Raw genomic sequence first — 23,223 nt, forward strand, 5'->3', positions numbered from 1 at the left:
ATGTCAGGAGAGTAAGGCGCCTGAGGAATCACAGGTGTGTTGTGTTTGGTCTGCAAACTCCATATCAAATGTGAAGAATGGGCAAGTGCGCTATTGTGATGGAGCTGCCAATTGCCTGCTGCCCACAGATCCGGCCGTTTGCGTCTCACAGTGTTAAGAAGGCGACACAGAACCTTTTAATAGTACCCCTTTGTTATGGTTGTGCCGTGTGGTACGTACTTGTGATGAACCACATCACTGGAGTCAAAGAAGACGGTCAGCATGACTTTGACATTGCTGTGGACCTGCCTTGTGTATTTTGGCCTCGGGGATGTTGAATGCTTCAATTGTAATGACATCAACTTGATTCTGGGTCATACTCATAAACCCAGGACTCATCGCCAGTGATCACTGTGCTGAGGAAGTTGGGATCACTTCACAGTCTCCAGCATGTCCTGTGCAATCACCAAACAGAGTTGCTTCTGCTCGATCGTTAGCAGCTTTGGCACGAACTTTGCTGAAATTCTCCTGAAGCCCAAATCCTCAGTCAAAATGGAATGAATGGATGCAACACTGATGCTCTCCTCATCTGCAAGTTCTCTGATCGTGATTTGATGATCCTGTATCACCAGTGTCCTCACTTGATCAATGACGATTTCATTTCTGGATGTTGAGGGCCTACCAGAACGTGCTTCACTTTCCACTGATGTGTGGCCATCTCTGAAGCGTTTGTACCACTCCTTTATCTGTGTGGTGCCCATTGCTTCGTCCCCGAAGGCCTATTGAATCTTGCAGATTGTTTCCACTTGGGAATCGCCAAACTTTACACAAAATTTAATGCAGTAGCGTTGTTCAACTTTTCTGTAATTTTGTCAAAAATGAAAATCAGACGGCGCTCACTTACACTTCCTCACTCATCGGTGGTCTGCCGGCGACTGACAGCTTCTGTAGGCGGGAAAAAATTCAAGCATGTACATTAGGGTTGCCTATATATGTGCACCAAACCACACCTCCATAGCTTTATTTGTTTATGCAAGAAAAATTTAGGTCTGATACTTTTTGAACAGCCCTCGTATAATGGTTGCCATTACCTTCTTTCTATGGGAGGGATTTGTATATTGTATTTCCGTTGGACTACTTCTCATTTTCTTTGACTGTTGTTAATATACCATGCTTCACTGATTCTACTTGATGTTACCGAATGTTTAATCTTGCTCAGACATTGGATACTTAAATTGTATTCCTACTGTTGAGGTACTTTATGTTTAGTTCTCTTTACCAGATATTTTGTTTTGTATTATTATATACCAATAAAAATTTTGAACAAAAAAAAAATCTGCAGAGAGAAATAAATTCTGCATAATTTGCTTTGCCTGCATAATTGTATTAGCATGATGAGGCACAACCAGAGGCATAGTAAGGGTGAGAGGTGCCCCTTCCTCCAACCTCTTCCCTGTCCCCCCTGCCACGTGAATGCCCCCTTCCCTTTACCGTACCTGTTAAACTTTTCTGGGGCAAGCCACATGCTCACATCAGTGTTGACTCCCCATTTTTGATGTCACTTCCTAGGAGTAGGCCCCCCCTCACACCTCCCTTACTACGCCACTGGCCATGACTATAACCCTCATCTTTTTTTGCAGTTAAATTACAGCACTACGTTCATCTGGTAATAAACGCCTCCATCAACCTAAGAAAATCACGTATGCACAAACATCCAGCGGCTCTGGGAGTGAAGATCCAAGCTCTGACTCTAGCAGCTCTACAACTTCGGGCTCTATTACTATACGATCTATGGCTGTAAATTTTCAAGGGCCAGCCTCCCACAGAGGGGGAGGAACTCGGACAACCAGAGGGAGACGTTTTCCAAAACCTTAACAGTGAGTACTAACATATTCAACCTCTCCAACAGAAACCTGTCTTCTACTGAATTAAAGGTTTTATCCATGGGACCTTTGTTTGTTCCTTTTGCTAATTACAATCCTCTAGATACCAGGATCAGCATTTACAAATTGGTTAGAAAATGCAATCTGGCCTTGTTTTTTCAAGATCAGGTCAATGAGCAAGGCATGAGTGGGTTGTATAAATCCTCTACTTGGAATCCCCCAGGCAATTTGGACCCTCATTTGCAGGTTTTCCAAAATTTGGTGGAAAGGGACATAGCGAGACTGAAAGCGAGTCCAGCTAAAATCAAACGTAATGTCTCCAGAGAATTGATGCAGTCTATTTATGAGTTATCCAAAGACAGCAACATTGTTATAAGGCCCACCGATAAGGGCGGAGGCATAGTAGTGTTGGATACCGCAGCTTATGTTACGGAAGCTAGACGTCAACTAGATGATAGCCAGTATTATGCGCGATTACACAATGATCCTACAGCTGATATTTCTGATTGTATCCAGCATGTCCTTTTACAAGCTTTGGAGAGTGGAGTCATTACAGATAAAGAATTCCGGTTTTTACATCAGGAACATCCTGTCATTCCAGTCATATACTTTGTCCCTAAAATACACAAAAATTTAACATCTCCGCCTGGGCGCCCAACTGTATATGGTATTGGATCTCTGTTAGAGCCTCTGTCTGATTTTATTGACTTTTTTCTTAAGGAACAGGTGTTCAAAGCAAAGTCTTATATCAAAGACACAACATCTATGTTAAATTGGTTGTAGGAATCTAGCTCTGTCCCTTCGGGGGCACTCTTAGTTACGCTGGACATCACAGCCCTTTATACTAACATCCCTCAAGACTGTGCTATAGAGGTAGTACGTAGACATCTCAGTACTCTAAATTTATCAGGAGCCAGACTAAATTTTTTGGTAACACTAGCAAGTATAGCTCTGCAAAACAATTATTTTTTATTTGATGCAGAGTTTTTCCTGCAGATTAAAGGCACAGCCATGGGGGCCACTATGGCCCCATCTCTGGCTTGCCTTTATGTTAGTGACTTTGAAGAAACATACGTTTACACCTCTATTTTTCAATCTGACATTTATGTATGGAAACGATTTATTGATGACATCTTTATAGTGTGGACCAATACCTTGGATGTTTTTCACCAATTTTTACAGTGGTTGAACGCTTGTGACCTCAATTTACATTTTACAGCATCCACTTCGTACACCCAGATTGCATTTTTGGACATTGAGATTCATTTATGTCAGAATCATTTTGAGACCACTATACATCGCAAAACCACTGACAGGAATAATCTCTTACATTTTAATAGTTACCATCCTCGTCACCTGCGGGAAAATTTGCCCGTGGGGCAGTTTTTGAGGCTGCGTCGGCTATGTAGTAACAAGGATGAATATAAATTGCGTTCCAAAGACATGTGGCAAAGATTCACAGACAGGGGATACCCACATGCCATTATTAAAAAAGCTTATAAGAGAGCTTTAAATGCTCAACGTGTTCATCTTTTGACCAACACAGTTACCCCTGTCAAAACACGCATGGTTTGCACCTTGCCTTACTCATATAAAGCCTTTGAAATCAAAAAAATCATCAAGTCCCACTGGCACATTTTGCAGGTTCACCCCGGGTTGGAACAACCACCTATGTTTGCTTACTCAAGGGGTAAAAATTTACGTGACTGGATTTCCCCTTCTCAATTCGTGAGCTCAGCCATTTGCCCTTCTCAGCCCTCTAAGGGCCACTTCAAGTGTGGTAGATGCTCTATATGCCCTTATGTTATGGAAACATCTGCAGTAGCACATCCACAATTATCAAAACAGTACTGTTTACAACAACATACAGATTGTGATACTCAAGGGGTGGTTTATATGATAATTTGCCCTTGTAACATGCTATACATAGGACACACTACTAGGAGCATCCATGTTCGAATTACTGAGCATCTTAGTAAAATTCGCAGGGGAGATGTGAGTGCTCCATTAGTTCAACACTGGCAGAGTGCATCTCATGAACTTAAGGACCTTAAATTTGTGGTACTAGAAGCTCCGAAATTGAAGAGAGGAGGAAACAAACAAGCGTGCCTGTGGAAGAAAGAACAAGCATGGATTTTTCATTGGAAGACAGTAGCTCCCACAGGGTTAAATTGGGAAGCTGAATGGTGGGCGTTTCTACATCGGTGATTGACAGCTAGGCTCCCTTTAAAACAGGAAATGAAAAGTTACGGGTCATGTGAGAGGTAGACTGCCGACAGCGTTGTGAGTTTTTGCTATGTAAATTACTTATGCTTGAACATTTTTAAAAGATCTTCTTCTTCTTTTGTTAGAAAGAATTAAAGACTGGAGCTACATTCTGTCCTAGCAGGTTCTCTGAAGAAGCCATCCTGGCGAAACGCGTTAGAACCTTGCCGGTTTATGCTGTATGAACACTCAAGTTAAGTTTCACCTTATTGCACTCATCATATAATTTAAACTGCAAAAAAAAAGAAGAAAAAAACTTTCTACACATTGGTGTCACTATGACATATTTTAACTACCTTTCTACCTTAAGAAGTTGGTGCAGTGATAGACTCTGAAAATCTCTTTTAGGGGTTTGTCCCCTGTTTTGAGAATTTCTGTTCCATTCGTGGAATCTGAGCACCGTCTAGGTTTAAAGGCAATTAAATAAGATTCACTGTCCCTTGTTTTGTTAAGATAAATAGCATTACATTAATCTAGCCGAGATAGTATAATTGATTGGATCAAAACAGAAAAATGGCGTTGATGAAAATAAGATCTAACCTTTCTCAACATTCGTAAAGTAAAAAAACATTTTTTGACTAAAGAGTTTATTTGATCCTCAAAAGTAAGGGAAGAGTCCAAAAGTATTCCCAAGATCTTGGAATAGAACTCAATTTGCAGGATTTTTAAAAATTTTCTAGAGTAGTTCTACATAGCTTAGCTTCACCTCAACATGGTAGGAAGCAAGTAGAGAAGCTAGTAAACACCAACCTTTTCAAAGACCTGCCAACACAAATAGGCAGAATCTGCAATCCCAACACTGAAAAACTTTGGATGATTTTTTTAAACCTCTCATGATCAATATCTCATACTCAATAGGAGCCAGCTGTGTAGGTTCTTGAGCACCCCCCCCCCCCAATATTGAACAAACTCCGTTAGTTTGTCTGGGGAGGGGTAATTTGCTATTTTTCTCTATCATTTTATCCTTTGTTTTGTTTAATTTCTGTAAGTTGTTTCCCTGTTTTCTATTAAGTTGCATAAAAAAGCTTAAAAGTTGATAAAGAAAAGCTTAAAATGGAATGATCATATTAGTAGGATAGACCAAGATTCTTTTTGATTGCTTCACATGATTAGGCAGCTTTGGCTATTGGTGAGATTTGAAGACTTAACTAATCAAAGTAGCCCATACAATTATTCTCCTTTTAATCTCTGCAGGCTGTTAGCAGAAGTGATAATTTTATGAGGGGCCTCATAGTTTTAGGCACTAAGAATAATGTGCAAATGGCAGTATTTTAATCTTTTATATGCATAAATGACCTCATAAAATACCAACCAGTGTAAAAGCATGCACGTTGTTAGCATGGCCCATACCTTCACTATGAGTGTACAAATGTGTGGAATTTAGACAGAGTGTGAATGGTACAAGTATGTACATTGATCATAAAATAATTTATGTGCATGTTTGCAGAATATAGGCATGCTTATTATACATGGGCTCTAGGCCTGACATAAGTGATCAAGATTTAAATCAAAGCATGTTTTCAGCCACTTACACCAGTATTTTAGCAAGAGAAGTAGGTGCCTTTTTTTCTTTAGAAAATAGGTTTGGCAGCCTTAAACTAAGCATCAGCTAAAAAGTTACCCTCAGAATGTTTTGCATCTGGCCCAAAACACTGTAGTCTGGATTTAGACTGTGCTGTAAAGGAGGCACCACATTACCCCAGTACTATAAGGAATGCATTGAGTAGAGAGTACCTGCAGAAAAGAAATGTGTAATTATATTCTAGGCCAAGTATTAAAGTCTCAGGAAAAGGATTTCTAAGGATATCAGGGATAAAGGAAATGAGATTGGCAGAGAACCATGAAAGAGTATTCTCAGTGATAGCACCATCTATAATGCGGAAAAAAAAAGAGCAAATGACAGCCAGCATGGAGAGAAGTGAAATAGGCTATTAAAGCCAAAAGAACATCCTTCAAATAATGGAAAAAGGAACCAAAGGAAGAGAACAAGAAGCAACATAAAGATTGGCAAGTTAGATGTAAAGCATTGATAAAGAATGCTAAAAGAGAATATGAAGAGAAACTTGCCACAGAAGTGAAAATTCATAGCAATAATGTTTACAAGTATATCAGAAGGAGAAAGCTTGATCATCAAGGAGTAAAAAGGGCACTCAGGGAGGACAAGGCTTAGCAGAGAGTGAATTAATTTTTTGCTTTGATATTTACTGAAGAAGATGTAACAGATCTACTTGTATCAGAAATGGTTTTCAAGGATGACAATGCAGAGGACCTGAAAGAAATCTCAGTGAACCTTGTAATATATATTGAGCCAAAATGATAAAGAGTAGAAAATCACCTGGACTGGATGGTATACCCCCCCAGAATACTGAAAGAACTGAAACATGAAATTGAAGGGCTTATTTCCAAAATTCTCTAAGTCCAATTCAACTACAGTGATATGGACTTAGCGAAGTAGAGGAGGATGAACAGTGGCATATCCCAGACAATGTTTCCTCTTAGCTGCATGGTTATGTGGCCACGCACCTCTTTTGAAGACCCTGCACAGTAATTTAGAACTGCCACGCAGCATGAGCATTGCTTCCCCACCCTCCCAATACCATCCTGGTCGCTTCTGATGCATCTTTTAAGTAGCGGCAGCGGCAAAATTGGCTGCCTCACTCTCTCGCTGACCGCACTCATAGCCTCAATAAGATCAGCTGCTGACTTTGACAGCAAATCAAAAAAGTACAATAAAGGGGCATGACCGGCAGCTCTGCGGACTGAGGCTGTGATTGCCACTGTTGCTGCTTCTTTAGAGAAGCAGAGAAAGTGGTTGGTTTGCCATGGGAAGTAAGAGGGGAAGTGCTGCTCTTGGTGCATGGCACAAGCAGAAACAGCCGGGTGTCAGGTGTGAAAGAGATAGGAGGGAGATCTAATGAAAGGGGGAGGAAGTGAGAGAGAAGACAACACTGGATGGAAAGAGAGAGGAGGCTGATGCTGTATAGAAGAGGGGGAGACACTAGGAGATACTGATAGGAAGGGAGAGAGGAGGCAGATGCTTTACAGAAGGTGATGAGGAAGACAGAGGTTAGATCCTGGATGGAAGAGGGGAGAGAAAGAGGGCAGATGGTGTGAGAAAGAGATAAAGAGGGGAGATGATGGAAGGGAGAAGTGAAAGGAGAGACACTGGATGGAATTAGAAGGGGGAGTCAAGAGAGGTGGCTGGCATTGAATGGAAGGGGAGACAGACATGAGGAAGATATGGATGAAAGGAGAGGGGGGGGAAGAAGCTGTATAGATGGAGGGAGACATAGGCCTGAATAGAATAGGGGAGAGACAGGAGGGAGATGTGATGAAAGAGGGGAGGAGGTGAGGGAGAGAGAGGAAGGCACTAGGCGGAAAGATAGAGGAGGCTGATGCTGTTTGGAAGAGGGGAGACACTAGGAGATACTGATAGAAAGGAAGAGAGGGGAAGATGCTTTATAGAAGGGGATGGGGAGACAGAGGACAGATACTGGATAGAAGAGGGGAGAGAATGAGGGCAGATGGCATGGAGAAGAGACAAAGGTCAAGATTATGAAAGAGAAGAGGAGATGCTGGATGGAAAGGAGAAAGGGGGCATAGCAGATGCGGTATGGAAGTAGGGGAGAAACAAGAGAGGTTACCGACACTGGATGTTAGACAGATAAGAGCAAGATATGGATTGAAGGAGAGAGGGGGGACAGATGCTGTATAGAACTGGGAAAAACAGATTCTGGATAGATAGGGGAGAGAGAGAGGACAGATACTGGGGGGAGAGACAGAGAGGAAAGAGATGATGGAAGGTGGGAAATGAAAGGGGAGATGCTAGAAACCAGAGACTGGTGTCAACATAATTGAAAAAAGTAGCCAAAGGTAGAAAAAAAGAATTTTATTCTTAATTTAAGATAAAGTAGTGTGGTAGCTGTGTTAATAAACAATAAGTAGAAATTAGAAAATGGAAATAAGGTGTTATATTTTTATTAGATTAATCTTAATACCTTTTTGACTAACTTTAGAAACTAAAACATACTTCCTCAGGTCAGGACAGGATACCATAATAGCAGTTTACTGTCCTGACCTGAGGAAGAAGGTTTTGGCCTCTGAAAGCTAATTGAAAATAATATATAGTCCAATAAAATGGTATCATTTTCCATTTTTTGTTTTATTTGCACTTGTTAATTTGTAATGTAGTGGTTGTAATATGTCTGTCTTTCTCTGGTGTTGCACTGTATATAGAGTTAAGCTTCTTGGGGGTTCAGTTTAATATTTATTTCTATTTTTATATTGTAGTTACTTATTCTAAACTGGGTAAAGATCTGTCTTCTGTATGTTTGAAAGAGACATGGTTTTCTGTTAGTATTGACTGTATTATTGATCTGTTTTAATCTGGTTTGTTTAGTTTTTCAGTAGGTTTATTGATGTTCTAGTGGTCACTGCAGTGTTTTTGGTACTGTCTTTTCCTAGGTAGATGCTTCTGTGACTTGTGGAAGTTACTGCTATTATGGTATGTCAGCATTTCTCTGTAGGTCCTGAGTGGCATTTGCAGTGTTTTTTTTTTGTATTACTTAAGTTCACAATATACCTGGTGGTATTGGATTTTGGATTTAGATCATATCTTTCTCAATAATGGCTCAAGGAAAGTTACATTCAAGTGCAATAGGTATTTTTCATGTCCCTGGAAGGCTTATAAATTTTACGTTTTGTATTTGAGGCAATGGAGGGTTAAATAACTTGTCCAAGATCTCAAGCAACATCAGTGGGATTTAAGCCCTGGCTTCCCTAGTTCTCAGCTGGCTACTCTAACTATTCCCCCTTTTTATCAAGCTACACTAGAGTTTTTTAGCATGGGCCTGCAAAGTAAGTGCTCTGAGGGCCATATTCTCAAAACTCACTAGTAAAATCCAGCGAGTCGATGTAGTGGCCGTAGTTGGAGTGATTTTTCTTTTACAGGAAATTCTCAGCATAATAGAATGTAAATTATATGCACACTATTTGTGAGGAGAATCACTGGTAAAGGGGGAGGAATTATGCCTGGTGCTTGCTCAGAAGAGTAATTGCTAGGTACAGCTCCTCCCTCCTGTTAAGGCTACTTTCCCTGCCCTGATCAACTGAGCCACAGGTCTCTCCGAGTCCTGACGGCTCAGCTTATTGACCAGCAGGAAGAGCAGCAGAAGGAAAACTACCTCCTCCCCCTTGCCTACCACTGCCTGGCTCCCCATACCTTGTATAAGATCAGCAGGAGGGATGCTCACTCCCTCCTGCCTCAGTTTCCACTGCCTGAACCCACCTGTACCCTCCACACACACCCCTGTGCCTTGGCATGAGGGATTCCCACGCTTTCCTACTGCTGGGGTCCCTCGCCCCTTGACAACCCCTGATGGTCCCCCACCCACTTACCTTTAAATTGAAGAATGGCAAGAGGGATGCCCACTCCTTCCCACTGGCAAGCCACCGGGGTCCCCTAACAACCCCGCCACCCCCATACCTTTAAGTCAAAGGACAGCAGAGGAATGTCCATACTCTCCGGCCAGCAGGCACACCTCTTCAAAATGATGGGCCTTCCCCTTCCTGGTGCATCCTGGGATGCACTAGGATGGGTCTAAGACCATGATTGGCTCAGGCACTTAAGGCCCCTCCCTTTCCCAGGATGCAGCAGGCAGGGGAGGGGCCTTAGGTGCCAGAGCCAATGGGTGCCAGGATGCACTAGGAAGGGGCAGGCCCACTCTTTTTAAGAGGTAGGTATGCTGGCCAAAGGGAGTGGGCATCCCTCTGGTTGTCCTTCGACTTAAAGGCAGGGGAGGGGCCTTAGGTGCCAGAGCCAATGGGATGCACTGGGAAGGGGCAGGCCAGCCATTTTGAAGAGGCAAGTCTGCTGGCCAGAGGGAGTGGGAATCCTTCCAGCTGTCCTTTAACTTAAAGGTACAGGGTAGGAGTTGTGGGGGGACTCCAGCTGCCTACAGGCAGGAGGGAGTAGGCATTCCTCCTGTCATCCTTCAATATAAAAGTATGGGGGGCAGGTGACCCCAGCAGCAGGTGGGAGTGGGCATCCTTCCTGCCAAGGCACAGGGGTGTGTTGGGGGGGTCTAGGCAGATTCACGCAGCTTCGACAAGGCATGAGGGAATGGGCATCCCTCCTGCCAAACATGGGACATCAAACAGCCCTGGGGAGGGATTGGTGGAAGGGAAAGAGGAATCTGGGGTCTTTTTTTACAATTTTTTTAGGGCAGGAGGGGATTTTTGTGGTGGGGTTTAAGCTGTCAAGTTTTACTTTCCCAACAGTGCCTGAGCCAATCTGCATTCAGGTGACCCCAGCAGCAGGAGGGAGTGGTCATCCTTCCTGCCAAGGCACAGGGGTGTGTTGGGGGGGGGGTCTAGGCAGATTCAAGCAGCTTCGACAAGGCATGAGGGAATGGGCATCCCTCCTGCCAAACATGGGGCATCAAACAGCCCTGGGGGGGGGGCATAAAATGGCCCTGGGGGGGATTGGTGGAAGGGAAAGAGGAATCTGGGGTCTTTTTTTAAAATTTGTGGGCAGGAGGGGATTTTTGTGGTGGGGTTTGAGCTGTCAAGTTTTACTTTCCCATCAGTGCCTGAGCCAATCTGCATTCAGGCACTGACCGGAAAGTAAGGTTATGACAGCTCACAGACCCTGCCAGAAAATTTTGCCTGCAAATGTAGTACAACGAAGTTAGGATATTGCCTGGAAACTTTTGAGAATTGCCTGGAGTGCTTGTTTTAATATTAATGACCTTATTGTAATACCATTTTAATATTAATGACCTTGTCGTACTACATTTGCATGGCAGATTCTGAGTCTGCTAAGAAGCTCGGAAAAGATCATGGTGAGCCGTTCTGATAATTAGCTGGTAAAATACTGGCATGCTAAACCGGCTGGAACCGCTTTAGGTACCATCGTTAAAGGCACATTAAGTTTTGAGAATCCAGCCCTTAATTATGCTACCTTTTCATATCTTGCAGCTGTCTGTATACCGTACACTCCACTATGGCTTTTCTGCTCTCTGAACAACCCACTCTCATAAGAATAGCCTTACTGGGTCAGACCAATGGTCCATCTAGCCCAGTATCCCATCTTCATGGAGGCCAAGCTAAGTCATAAGTACCTGGCAAAAGCCCAAATAGTAGAAACATTTCATGCTATCATCCCATGCCTGTCTCAACAGCAGACTATGGACCTCCACAAACTTGTCCAGACCTTTTTTTTAAACCAGCTACATTCACTGCTCTTACCACATCCTTTGGCAACGCGTTCCTGAGCTTAACTATTCTCTGAGTGAAAAAATATTTCCTCCTATTTGTTTAAAAAGTATTACGCTGAATGCTCTACACTGCTCCGATGATTATAGAGTTCCTATGAGGGACGGAGCAGCACAGAGCATTCAGTGCACCGTCTGGAACTAAAAACCTCTTGCGCGGTTTTATAAAAAGGGGAAGGGGGTATATAAGTATTTTTCTGTCTGTGTAATTTTCTCTGTCTTATGTAAAGTATGAATGGCTCTTTCCTAATTTAATTTGGCATTATTTTGATTGTAAACCACTGTGATGCACTCGCTGCTGTCAGATACCTATGCCCACTATAATCTCCCCTACCCTGAAATGTCCTGTCTAAAACTGTCTATTGTGTGTTAGAATGTATAGCGCTGCATACACCTTTCAGTGCTATAGAAATAATAAGTAGAAATAGTAGTAGTGATGCGCACAGGAAGGGCAGTATATAAAATCTTAAATAAATTATAAACCATAAAGGATGTTAAGCCCTAATACATGCTTAGAGTGGGAAAACAGGCTGCTGCACAGTGTAATAAAGCATTCTTTGGTATTTTGCCAGTTTTATCTCATTAAGGGCTCCTTTAACAAAGCTGCAGTAGGGATCATAGGAATTCTATGAGCGTCGGAGAATTTACCTCGCCGGCCCGTGGTACAACCTCTACCTCAATTTTGTAAAAGCCAGCATAAGTTAAGTATTTAAAAAATATTTTTGTAGCTAGGGCATTTCATGGGTGAAGAGCAAGCATTACTGTGCTATTCAACTAGTGTATTCTAATGAGCATGCGCCAACTGGAAAATGCAGGCTTAATATAGTAGCACTTAGTGGGGAATTCTATAAACGGCGCCCTAATTGCAGCCGCCTAGCGATGCCTAAGTTTTGGATCTGCGCCCAATTTTTATATTTTCATTGGCTTAATTGGCATGGTAATTGACCATGTTGGTTTTCAGCCAATCAAACCCCCCCCCCATTAATTAAGAGTTTGGCGCTGAATTCCTAGGGATGCCTAAGTGAAGGTACCCTTCCACAGCTAAGGATGCCTATATTTAAAACTAAAAGCAAATGTCCCAAATGCAGCAACTTTAATTTTTTAACTATATACACTTTTCCCTCCGTATTCGCAGTGGATGCGGGCGGAACATAGCCACGAATATGGAAACACCGCGAATAACTTTTCAACAGTTAGTCGCGGTTTTTTGTAAAAGCCAGCATTTTTACTATTGAAACCGTGAACACAGTAGTGCACAGTAATAATCTCAGGGTAAAAAAAAAAGTTATGAGGTGTTTGCAAGAAGGTACAGGGTGAGGGTGAGGGTGCCCCTGTTCTTTACTACTGCGGGGATTTAAAAGAGCTCCTGAGCAGGGGAAAGTACACAACGTTGAGTGCATGGTGGGCTGGCACCAATGATCACCTCCCCACCCCTTGCTTACCTTGGACACGATTAGCAGCTCCCCTTGCTCCAGGCCCCCTTTCAGCGTGAAGCCCCTCGGCGCTCCCCCTTGCAGCTACACATGAATGCACTGGAAAGGGACAGCTCTGCTCTCCATTCTCTCCTCCAGGCCAGCGGTGGGAGCCCCCCTCCCCCCGATCCATGCTCTGCACTATTTAAAACTCATCCGCGGCCGGCTCCATTCACTGTCCGCTCCGATTTTACACACAGGAGAAAGAAGAGGTGGGGGACACGTGCACATGCCTCCGGCAAGGATCGGGAGACACTGATAGTGACCCGGAGCACCAAAGCCCTGTGAATGACAAGACACCGCAGCAATGGGCGGCCCGCGCCTTCCGAAATCCATCCAATCATCTCGCAGTATATAGAGGGGGGGGAGGTATTCCTCTGAGGGGTAATTGTTTCACTCTACCCTTCTTGCTCCTCCCACACACACACTCCCTTTCGAAAAAATAACAAACACAAAATGTAAAATTCTCAGCACAGGGAAGAAATAAGGCAGAGCATGGAAGCAGCAATTTTCAGAGTGAAAGTTGGTAAGCGCTAAACTTTTTTATCGATACAGTAAAAGAAAAGGAACTTTACTCATGATGTAATTTTAGGGGGCAGTGTCAGCATGCAAAAAATTGCGAATAAGCAAGTGCTGAAACCACAAATACGGAGAGAGAAGTGTATGTTTTTCCTATTATAAGCAGACTCGTCAGACATGCCACCACCAGCCATATATGATTTGGAAAGGCTGTGTATATCACTATTTTCAAATATTCATCATCCGTACTGCTTTTGTTTTCATTTAACTTAATATATTTTTTAAAATTAGTTTTATATATCTTTTTAAATTTAATTTAAGTTAATTATTACCATCTTGGTTAGTGTCAACAATTAAATTCATTTATGAAGCCAAAATCACTTAGCTTGACGCCATATCTTTAGTTTATGCTTCAATATATAGCTCTTCTCAATGCTGGGAAGGAAATGGCCAACATGTTTCACCACTAGGCTTTTTCAAGATCAGCCCCCTCTTCACAATAACTGTGTACCATCCTGACTTCAATGTTTTAGTTCATGGTTATAGGCAGAGAATAGACATGGTTGACTTAGGCATCGTTTGGAATCCGATATAGGTGCCACCAAATTAGTGAGTGCATAGCTGGCCCAATGGAGCGGTACCTATGTCTAGCGCTGCTTAGGCACTGCTAGGCATGATTCTATAAATCAGTGTTTTTCAACTCGGTCCTGAAGTACCCCCTTGCCAGTCAGGTTTTCAGGATATCCACAATGAATATGCATTACAGAAAGTGACATATAATGGAGGCATTGTATGCAAATCAAGTTTATGCATATTCATTGTGGATATCCTGAAAACCTGACTGGCAAGGGAGAAACACTGCTATAAATGGTGCCTTTTTTTGATTGACAACTGTGCCTAGCAACGCCATTTGTAGAATCTGGCCCTTTGTGCCTCCTAAAAATGAGGTGATAAATGTTTCTATATTAATTTACTGCATGTCTCTCACAGTAATGACAATATTAGCCTGTAATAAAAATGAAATAAAAAGCCCTAAAATTTCCTGCGTTAAAACTGGGCTTAGCATATAGGAAGGTCCAGATTTCAGCTCACTTAGTAAACTAAAGTATAACATTTAATTTCAGCATTTGTCCCCACTGATTTATGCCGTGCTAGGTATGGGTATTGCATCTGATACAACCAAAGCAGTTTACATATTACCTTCAAATAATTTCATTGTCCTTAGTGGACTCACAATTTTAAGTTTTCAGTACCTATAGCAATGGAGGGTTAGGTGGCTTGCTTAGGGTCATGAGGAGCTGTGGTGGAGACTGAACTCAGTTCTCCTGGTTCTCAGCCTGCTGCATTAGCCCTCCACTTCACCCTCTATTACAGGGGTCTCCAACGTTTTCTACATAAAGGGCCATAATGTGGTCATGAGAAAGCTCTGAGGGCTGCAAAAAAGATTTCAGACTTATATATTTGACTTTCAAAATAAAAACAAATAAAATTATTCTTACCTTTGTTGTCTAGTGATTTCACCTTTCTAATCATTTTGTTCCTCTTTTGCCTTCAGCCAAGCATCAAAGACAATGTGTTATTATTGTACTGTCTGATATATATTGCTGTATTATTTGATTTTGTATATTTTATATTTTTCTACTTTTGTGCAATAAAATTACTATACGTTAACTTCCTGACTGTCCAGGAACTTGTTCCACACCATATGCTTTTTGATATTATTGATTTGGTTGTGGAACTTTGGTCCTTCCATGTGGAATTGTGGTCTGCACCCCTTTGCGGGCTTTTCCATAGTAACTTTGGTTTTTGGCTGTCCTCCTTTGCTTACTGCCATCTTTCAAACTCTACTTTCTTCAATTTGTCTTTCTACTTCCCTTTCCTCTCTCTTCCTTTTCCATAGGCAGGATCACATCCCTTACATGGGCACCATTGTCTTGCTTTTTATCTACCCTTCCCCAACAGCATTCCTATACCCCCTCCTGCAATCCACTGTGGCCCTCAAGCACCTCTCCCGGTCAGCGTCCTCAGCCCCCTGAATCTGAATAAAGTGCTTTAGCAGTGAATACAAGCTCCTCTCCTGCGCCACCCAAGGCCTCTCTGCAGTGTTCCGTCTCACCACCTTTGACAGAACTTCATGTTTCCAGGTGGGATGCTGCAAAGAGGTCTCATGCAGCATCAGAGAGGAACATGTATTCGGCATGGCAGCACTTTATTCAGATTCAAGGGGCCAAGGATGCCAACTTGAGGGGGGAAGTGCTTGAGGGCTGCAAAGGACGGCTGCTTGGACCACACATTGGAGACAACTGCTCTACCACATATATAGCACATTCCATTGTAGGAATCTGATTTCTAGCATGGTCAGAAAATTCCTTAAGTGTAGGAGAGTTGATTGATCTCCTGCCGCATGCATACTAAACTTAAGCACTGTAAAGATGCTAGAGCAAGCATGGTCTCTTTTTAAGGACACAGTCACCGAGGCGCAAAATCTATATATTCTGCTTATCAACAAGGGATCCAAGAGGAAAAAGAACAAGGAACTGGCATGGCTCACTGTAGCAGTAAAGGAAGCAATCAGAGACGAGAAGACTTCGTTTAAGGAATGGAAAAGGTAAAAAACGGACGATAACTGGAAAAAGCACAAACAGCATCAAAGCAAGTGCCATAAGGCGGTAAGAGGGGCCAAAAGAGAGTACGAGGAAAAAAATAGCCAAGGAGGCAAAAAACATCAAGCTGTTCTTTTGATATATTAAAGGGAAACAACCTGGGAAGGAAGTGGATGGGCCGTTGGCTGACCATGGAATAAAGGGAGTGCTAAAGGAGGACAAAGCCATCGCTGACAAACTGAACACATTTTTTGCGTTTGTGTTTACCGAAGAGGATTTACACAACATACCGGAAGCTGACAGGCTATACGCGGGAAACGAAGATGGTAAGCTGACAGGGTTGACAGTCAGTCTAGAAGAGGTATGCAGGCAGATTGATAGGCTTAAAAATGATAAATCCCTGGGACTGGATGGCATCCATCCGCGGGTAATCAAGAAACTGAAAGGGGCTATAGCTGAACTGCTTCAACTAATAGCCAAACGGTCGATCAAATCAGGAAGGATTCTGGAAGACTGGAAGGTGGCGAATGTTACGCCGATCTTCAAGAAAGGTTCGAGGGATGATCTGGGAAACTACAGACCGGTAAGTCTGACCTTGGTAACGGGAAAAATGGTGGAGGTGCTGATAAAGGACCGCATCATTGCGCACCATGACGGACATGATCTGATGAGGAACAGCCAGCATGGCTTCAGCAAAGGAAGATCTTGCTTGATGAACTTGCTGCACTTCTTCGAGGGAGTAATCAGGTGGATAGACAAGGGTGACCCGGTCGACATTGTATACCTGGATTTTCAGAAGGCGTTCAATAAGGCTCCACATTGTGACAAATCTAGCGCTATACCTAGCTTTGACACAGTGGTGAAGAAGGTAGGTAGTCCCCGAGGCAGGAGAGCTGGTCAGGTTGGCCCTGCAGAATATGAAAAGCTGACTTCACTTGGACTATCCCAGGAGCTAAGAAACTACAGCTCCCAGAAGGCCAGTCTCAGCACAGGAAGCTGTGACTGAGACAGGCACAGCTGCAGAGAGTTTTCTCTCCCTTCCCCCTCGTCAGAGCAGGGAGGGGCGAATTAGAGGGGGTTAAAACAGAGCAGCTAGGAGGCTTCAGGGGGAGGAGGAGCTGAGGAGGCTTTTGGGGGGGGGGGGGAAGCAGCCTGGAGGCAAACGGGAGAGATTCATCCACAGCCCGAGGAGGCTGGAGACTGGCAAATGGTGGACACAGAAGAGCTTACTGCTGACCCAGGGAGTGAGGAAGGAACCCCAGGGGAACCCATGGAAATCCAGGAGAGTCTGGTAGGACCGGAGGAGGTGTCCATGGACATTGATAAGCAGTAAGGGGATGTGTATTGCCTGTGTCCACAGTAGTGAAGCTACCAGTTATGCCAGTGATAGTTTAAAGGGGAGTTGTAGTTCTCTCCCTGCTGATAAGGAACTGTGAATTGCTGCTTGAAAGCTTTAGTTGTAAAACTAGCAAATGTGTTGGCATTTTTTTTGTTCTCTCTGCTAGCAGCCAAGCTGAGCCGAGAGCGTTATTCCTCACAGCTGTGCATAATTAATTACTTGCAAGTCACAGCAGGGAGCTATGCTGAGAGCCTGCACGGACCTTGTGAATTCTGTGCTAAAGAAGAGAATACGGTTTACAGAGCTGAAGCAGCTTAGGGAAAGTTACTAAATCCAAACTACTCTGGTGAACAGGACTGTTTATAGATGTGCTAACAAAGTCCAGAGGCTGTGGAACTGTAGGTTAAGATGAGACACACCCAAAAACCTGGACACTGGATTTCTTTGAAAGTTTTGCTCTGTTTGAACAGCTTGTGTTTTGCCTCATAGTTTTGAGTGCTTGTTTTGAGGTCTGCTAAGCTGAAGCATTTTTTTCTTTTGTTCAATGCAACCAGTGAACATAATAAAACCTTTGTTTGATTATTCTACTATACTGGATTTTGAGGTGTGTGAGTTTCTTTTCCCTTGCCTGTTTTTCTTTTGGTAATATCAGGGAATCTGATATTATACCTTAGGCAGACGCCTAAGAAGGCCTGAAGGGTACCTTGGTTAAAGGGTACACGTATGGACAGGAACAGTCACAGTGTTCCAGCTCGCTGCCGTGAACAGGAGCTGGGCAGGTGTGACAACATGAACGACTACTTCGAAAAATTACGAGCCATGGAATCGAGGGTGAAATATGTGGAATAGAAACTGGCTGGCGGATAGGAAGCAGATAGTGGGGGTAAATGGACAATACTCGGACTGGAAAAGCATCACCAGTATATTTATAAACGATCTGGAAATTGGTACAACGAGTGAGGTGATTAAATTTGCAGACAATACGAAGTTATTCAGAGTAGTGAAGACGCGGGAGGATTGCGAAGATCTGCAACATGGCATAAACACGCTCGAGAAATGGGCCGCAACATGGCAAATGAGGTTCAACGTGGATAAGTGCAAGGTGATGCAAGTCAGTAACAAAAATCTTATACACGAATACAGGATGTCCAGGGCGGTACTCAGAGAGACCCCCCAGGAAAGAAACTTGGGAGTACTGGTCGACAAGTCGATGAAGCCGTCCGCAATGTACGGCGGCAAAAAAAGGGCAAACAGAATGCTAGGAATGATTAAGAAGGGGATCACGAACAGATCGGAGAAGGTTATCATGCCGGTGTACCGGGCCATGGTATGCCCTCACCTGGAGTATTACGTCCAGCACTGGTCGCCGTACATGAAGAAGGACACGGTAGTACTCAAAAGGGTCCAGAGAAGAGCGACTAAAATGGTTAAGGGGCTGGAGGAGTTGCCGTACAGCGAGAGATTAGAGAAACTGGGCCTCTTCTCCCTTGAAAAGAGGAGACTGAGAGGGGACATGATAGAAATATTCAAGATACTGAAGGGAATAGACTTAGTAGATAAAGACAGGTTGTTCACCCTCTCCAAGATAGGCAGAATGAGAGGGCACTCTCTAAAGTTGAAAGGGGATAGATTCCGTACAAATGTAAGGAAGTTCTTCTTCACCCAGAGAGTGTTAGAAAGCTGGAACGCTCTTCCGGAGGCAGTTACAGAGGAAAACACCCTCCAGGGATTCAAGACAAAGTTAGACAAGTTCCTGTTGAACTGGAACGTACGTAGGTAGGGCTAGTCTCATCTTGGGCACTGGTCTTTGACCTAGGGGCCACCTCAGAAGCGGACTGCTGTGCACGATGGACCACTGGTCTGACCCAGCAGTGACAATTCTTATGTTCTTAGCCCTGTACACCAAGGAAAGCAAATTCAGATCTCAGCTGGCAAAATTTCCTTGCAAATGGCACAAATCCCTTTTTGCCGCTGATTTGTAAACAGAAGCAGTGATATCTCATACAGAGAAAAGTGCACAGTATCCTTCCACAGTAGTTGAGTCTTTGGTTTAGAGCACAATACTTTTTTTGCCCAAATACGTCGAACACTGCTGCTTAGTGGCAATGAACCCATATATTTTAGTCTATGCTAGCAAACAAACAAATTTAGAACGCTGCCTTATAAACCTAATATTATACCTTAACTGGTCAATTCTGGTTTTGTTTGGTTTTCATTGCCATAGCTGATGCTCTTTTCAATACATGTTTCAACAGCATTAAGATGAAGGGGAAATGTGATTCACACTTGAAGTATTAAGAATTAATAATTATTATCATAATGAGTGGTCATAGGCCAATTAAAACATAAATTGTCATGTCCACCAATTCACAAATGCCCCTAATCGCAGCTTTCTTTGCTGAAAAGAGGTGCACTTATTTTTCACATGTAGGATATGATGTATTAAAGCGTGTAAGGCTAACACACTATTAACACACATTAAATAAATATTAATGTGCATTATTCCTGCTTTGTCTTAATACATTTATGTGTTAGATCACATTGACTTGAATGTTAAGTCAACAAGTAGTAATGTGGAAAAATATTACTACTCTAAAGTTACTATGGAAAAGCTGTGTAAACAAATACTTGCAAATTAGTGGGGAGTGTGTGGCGCAGTGGTTAAAGCTACAGCCTCAGCCCCCTGAGGTTGTGGGTTCAAACCCTCGCTGCTCCTTGTGACCCTAGGCAAGTCACTTAATCCCCCCATTGCCCCAGGTACGTTAGATAGATTGTGAGCCCGCTGTTTCAGACAGGGAAAAATGCTTGAGTGCCTGAATAAATTTGTGTAAACCGTTCTGAGCTCCCCTGGGAGAACAGTATAGAAAATTGAATAAATAAATAGTTCATTACTAAAATCATCTGATGAAAGAAGATGATGTTAATCCCTTCCACCCGCTACCCCCAGTCACATAAAAGCCTGACTATAGCATTACAGAATACAGGCTGTGATATCCCTGCTGCAACCATACCCAGACAGAAAAGAAAGGTCCCTCTGGGCCAATCCCCATCATCTGGTAGATTGAACAAGATGACTTTAGCAAACCAAACTCCCTTATGCTCTCTAGACAGTAAAGGAAGACCCCTTGAATTGATTTCACTTCCTTTCTTCCCAGCCCCTCCCCCTATAAACTGAAAAAAAAGACCACTCTGAGCTACTAGAACTTTTCTTGTGTCCTCCTATCTCTCCCGTAGTTGGACTCCCTACTTATATTATCCAAAGTTCAGCAAGTTAAAGGGAGCAGCGTGGGGCAGCTCAGTTACATAAGAATTGCCATCCTGGGACAGACCAAAGTTTATCAAGCCCAATATCCTGTTTCCAATAGAAGCTAATCCAGGTCACAAGTACCTAGCAAGATACCAAAGTGTAAAAACAGATTTTATGCTGCTTAACCTAAAAAATAAGCAGTAGATTTCCCCAAGTTCATCTTAATAATGGCTTATGGACGTTTCTTTTAGGAAGTTAGCCAAACCTTTTTTAAACCGTGATAAGCTAACCGCTTTCACCACATTCTCTGGCAACAAATTCCAAAGTTTAATTACACATTGTGTGAAGAAATATTTTCTCCAGTTTGTTTTAAATTTACTACTTAGTAGCTTCATCGCATGCCCCCTAGTCCTAGTACTTTTGGAAAGAGTTCCACTCCACTCAGTATTTTATAGACCTCTATTATATCTCCATATTTTATACTTTCATTTCCAAATCACTACTTACAAAAAGAAACATTTCATAATAATTATGTCCATTATTTCCATAAATGTGAACCTAGCACTCTTCTCCCTGGGCAGTATCTATCAGAAAGTATGCAGTTGAAGTACAGTCTTCATATAATTCTTCACAAAAGTGCACATTTCTGAAATCATTTTCAAAACAGGATGATAGGGTTCCCCAGGCTCTACCAGCTAAAAAGTCCTTCTTGAAGACCCAAGCAGATTCATTCTCCTGGCAGAAAATGGCATGTTTCCGTCTGTCGACACTAGTACAACCTACCCCCGGATCATGCTCATTTCAACCGGCATCCCTCGTGCATGTGTGCGCAGGAGGTAGGGGGAGTGCTAATGTCATCAGATGGAAACACACTGCTGTCTGCTGGGAGAATGAATCTGTTCAGAACTTCAGGAAGGACTGTTTAGCTGGTGGGGCCTGGGGATCCCCGCCAGCTGCATTGACAATGTGTGTCATCACTTGGTAGGCCTGAAGAGAAACTAGATGGGCCCCAGCCCACCCATGGCCATGCCACTGCCCCAGAGATTGGATGATGGGGATTTGTAAATTAATTCAACCTGAAAGCAAGCAAATGATGTTTGTTTGTTTGTTTGTTTGGTAGAACTGCTGCCTCTGCACCCAAGGATTGTGAGATCAAATCCCAATGCTGCTCCTTGTGGCCCTGGGCAAGTCACTTAATCCTCCTGTGCCTACTTGCTTTGAATGTCAACTTTGAAATGCCAAAGCCACAAAAAGGTGGTATACAAGTACACATTCCCTTCCCTATCCCCTCCAGTCCACCAATCAATGCCATCAGTTTGTATTTTAGGCAATGGCTATTGCAGTTTACTCTGATTGGCAGGAAATCTACTATGGAATTTGCCACCAGCATTTCAAACTGAAAATATTTCTTAAATCTGTAAACCCATTGTTGGAAGATTTGCATAGCACAGCTGTAGATTATAATTACTTAAGTTTTATAACTGCCATACCAATTTCAGTTCTACTGCAAATACAACATTTTTGTTATGTGCATTTCAGTCTGGTATCTATTTGGAAAACAAAGGCTTGATTGCTGCACCTGCCATGATGTTCTCTAGGACTGTGATGATGTAGGATGACCGGCTGAACATTGGTGGGTTGTCATTTTCATCCTGCAATGAAAAGGATAAAGTTGAATCTTACACCCAGAGCAAAAGCATATTCAGCCTAATAAAGTCATAAGTGCTTTGTGGGAGACAAAAAGCTGTGGGGTTTTTTTTTGCACAGACACTGGTCACTTTTAATACTACATGATGGCATGCACATAGACTGTCCTACAACATGGCACAGCTGGGTTTGGATTTCTTGTCTACTAGGACAAGCTGGGCCTTAGCGTGACATGAAGCTGAAAAAGGACCAATCAATGACTAGCTCTTTAAAGGAAGTTCTACTCTTGCCCTTGGTTGGGTCTTATAGATAGGTTGTTTGAGGTATGGCGTAGTGAGGGTGACAGGGGCTTGGGGGTAGTGGTGCCTTTCCCCCACCCTCATCTCTGCCCACAGCTCCTTCCCTGATCCCTCTTGCTCCACGCGCACCGCCTTCCCTCCCCCCGCACCTCTAGTTGTTCATCATAGTATGTAACAACTTTAACGTGCTCCTTGCGACTTCGGCGGCTCTCCCTCTGACATCACTTCATATGTTTGGCACCCGGAAGTGACATCAGCAGGAGAGCTGATACGGTCACGAAGAACACATTGAAGTTGTTGCTCGCAGTGGTGAACAACTAGAGGTTTGGAGGAAGGGAAGGGTGAGTGCGCGCGTGGCAAGGGGAGGAAGAGAAAGAGGGGCGGAGAGGAGAAGGGGCACTGGCGCCTCTATCAAAACGGTGCACAGGGCAGACTGCCCCCCTCCCCCCTTACTACGCCACTGCATACAAAATATTTAATCAAATATCAATAAATACACAGACAATTTACAAATAAATCCTCTAATGTCTGCATAAGGTCATCTCGCTCAGGGCTGTCCTGTCTGTGGCAAGGGGTTATAGGAAGGGTGACTGGTGCCTGGGGAGGTGTCGCCCCTCCCCCGTGCGTATGCCCCCTTCCCTTTCCCCATACCTTTTTAACTTCTCCGGCGTGAGCAGCATGCCCACGTCGGTGTCA

General features: G+C 43.3%; 1 protein-coding gene across 1 annotated transcript in view; it reads right to left on the reverse strand.

Moving 5' to 3' along the window:
- Window positions 1-23,223, reverse strand: part of CDH23 (cadherin related 23) — a 1,673,137-nt gene that overhangs the window by 616,857 nt on the left and 1,033,057 nt on the right. The window contains exon 18 of the mRNA XM_033942780.1: window positions 22,161-22,233. Coding sequence (XP_033798671.1) covers window positions 22,161-22,233 — 73 coding nt within the window. The remainder of the gene's footprint in view (window positions 1-22,160; window positions 22,234-23,223) is intronic.

This window comes from Geotrypetes seraphini, chromosome 4 (genome assembly GCF_902459505.1).
Source record: "Geotrypetes seraphini chromosome 4, aGeoSer1.1, whole genome shotgun sequence".
NCBI classification, from domain to species: domain Eukaryota; kingdom Metazoa; phylum Chordata; class Amphibia; order Gymnophiona; family Dermophiidae; genus Geotrypetes; species Geotrypetes seraphini.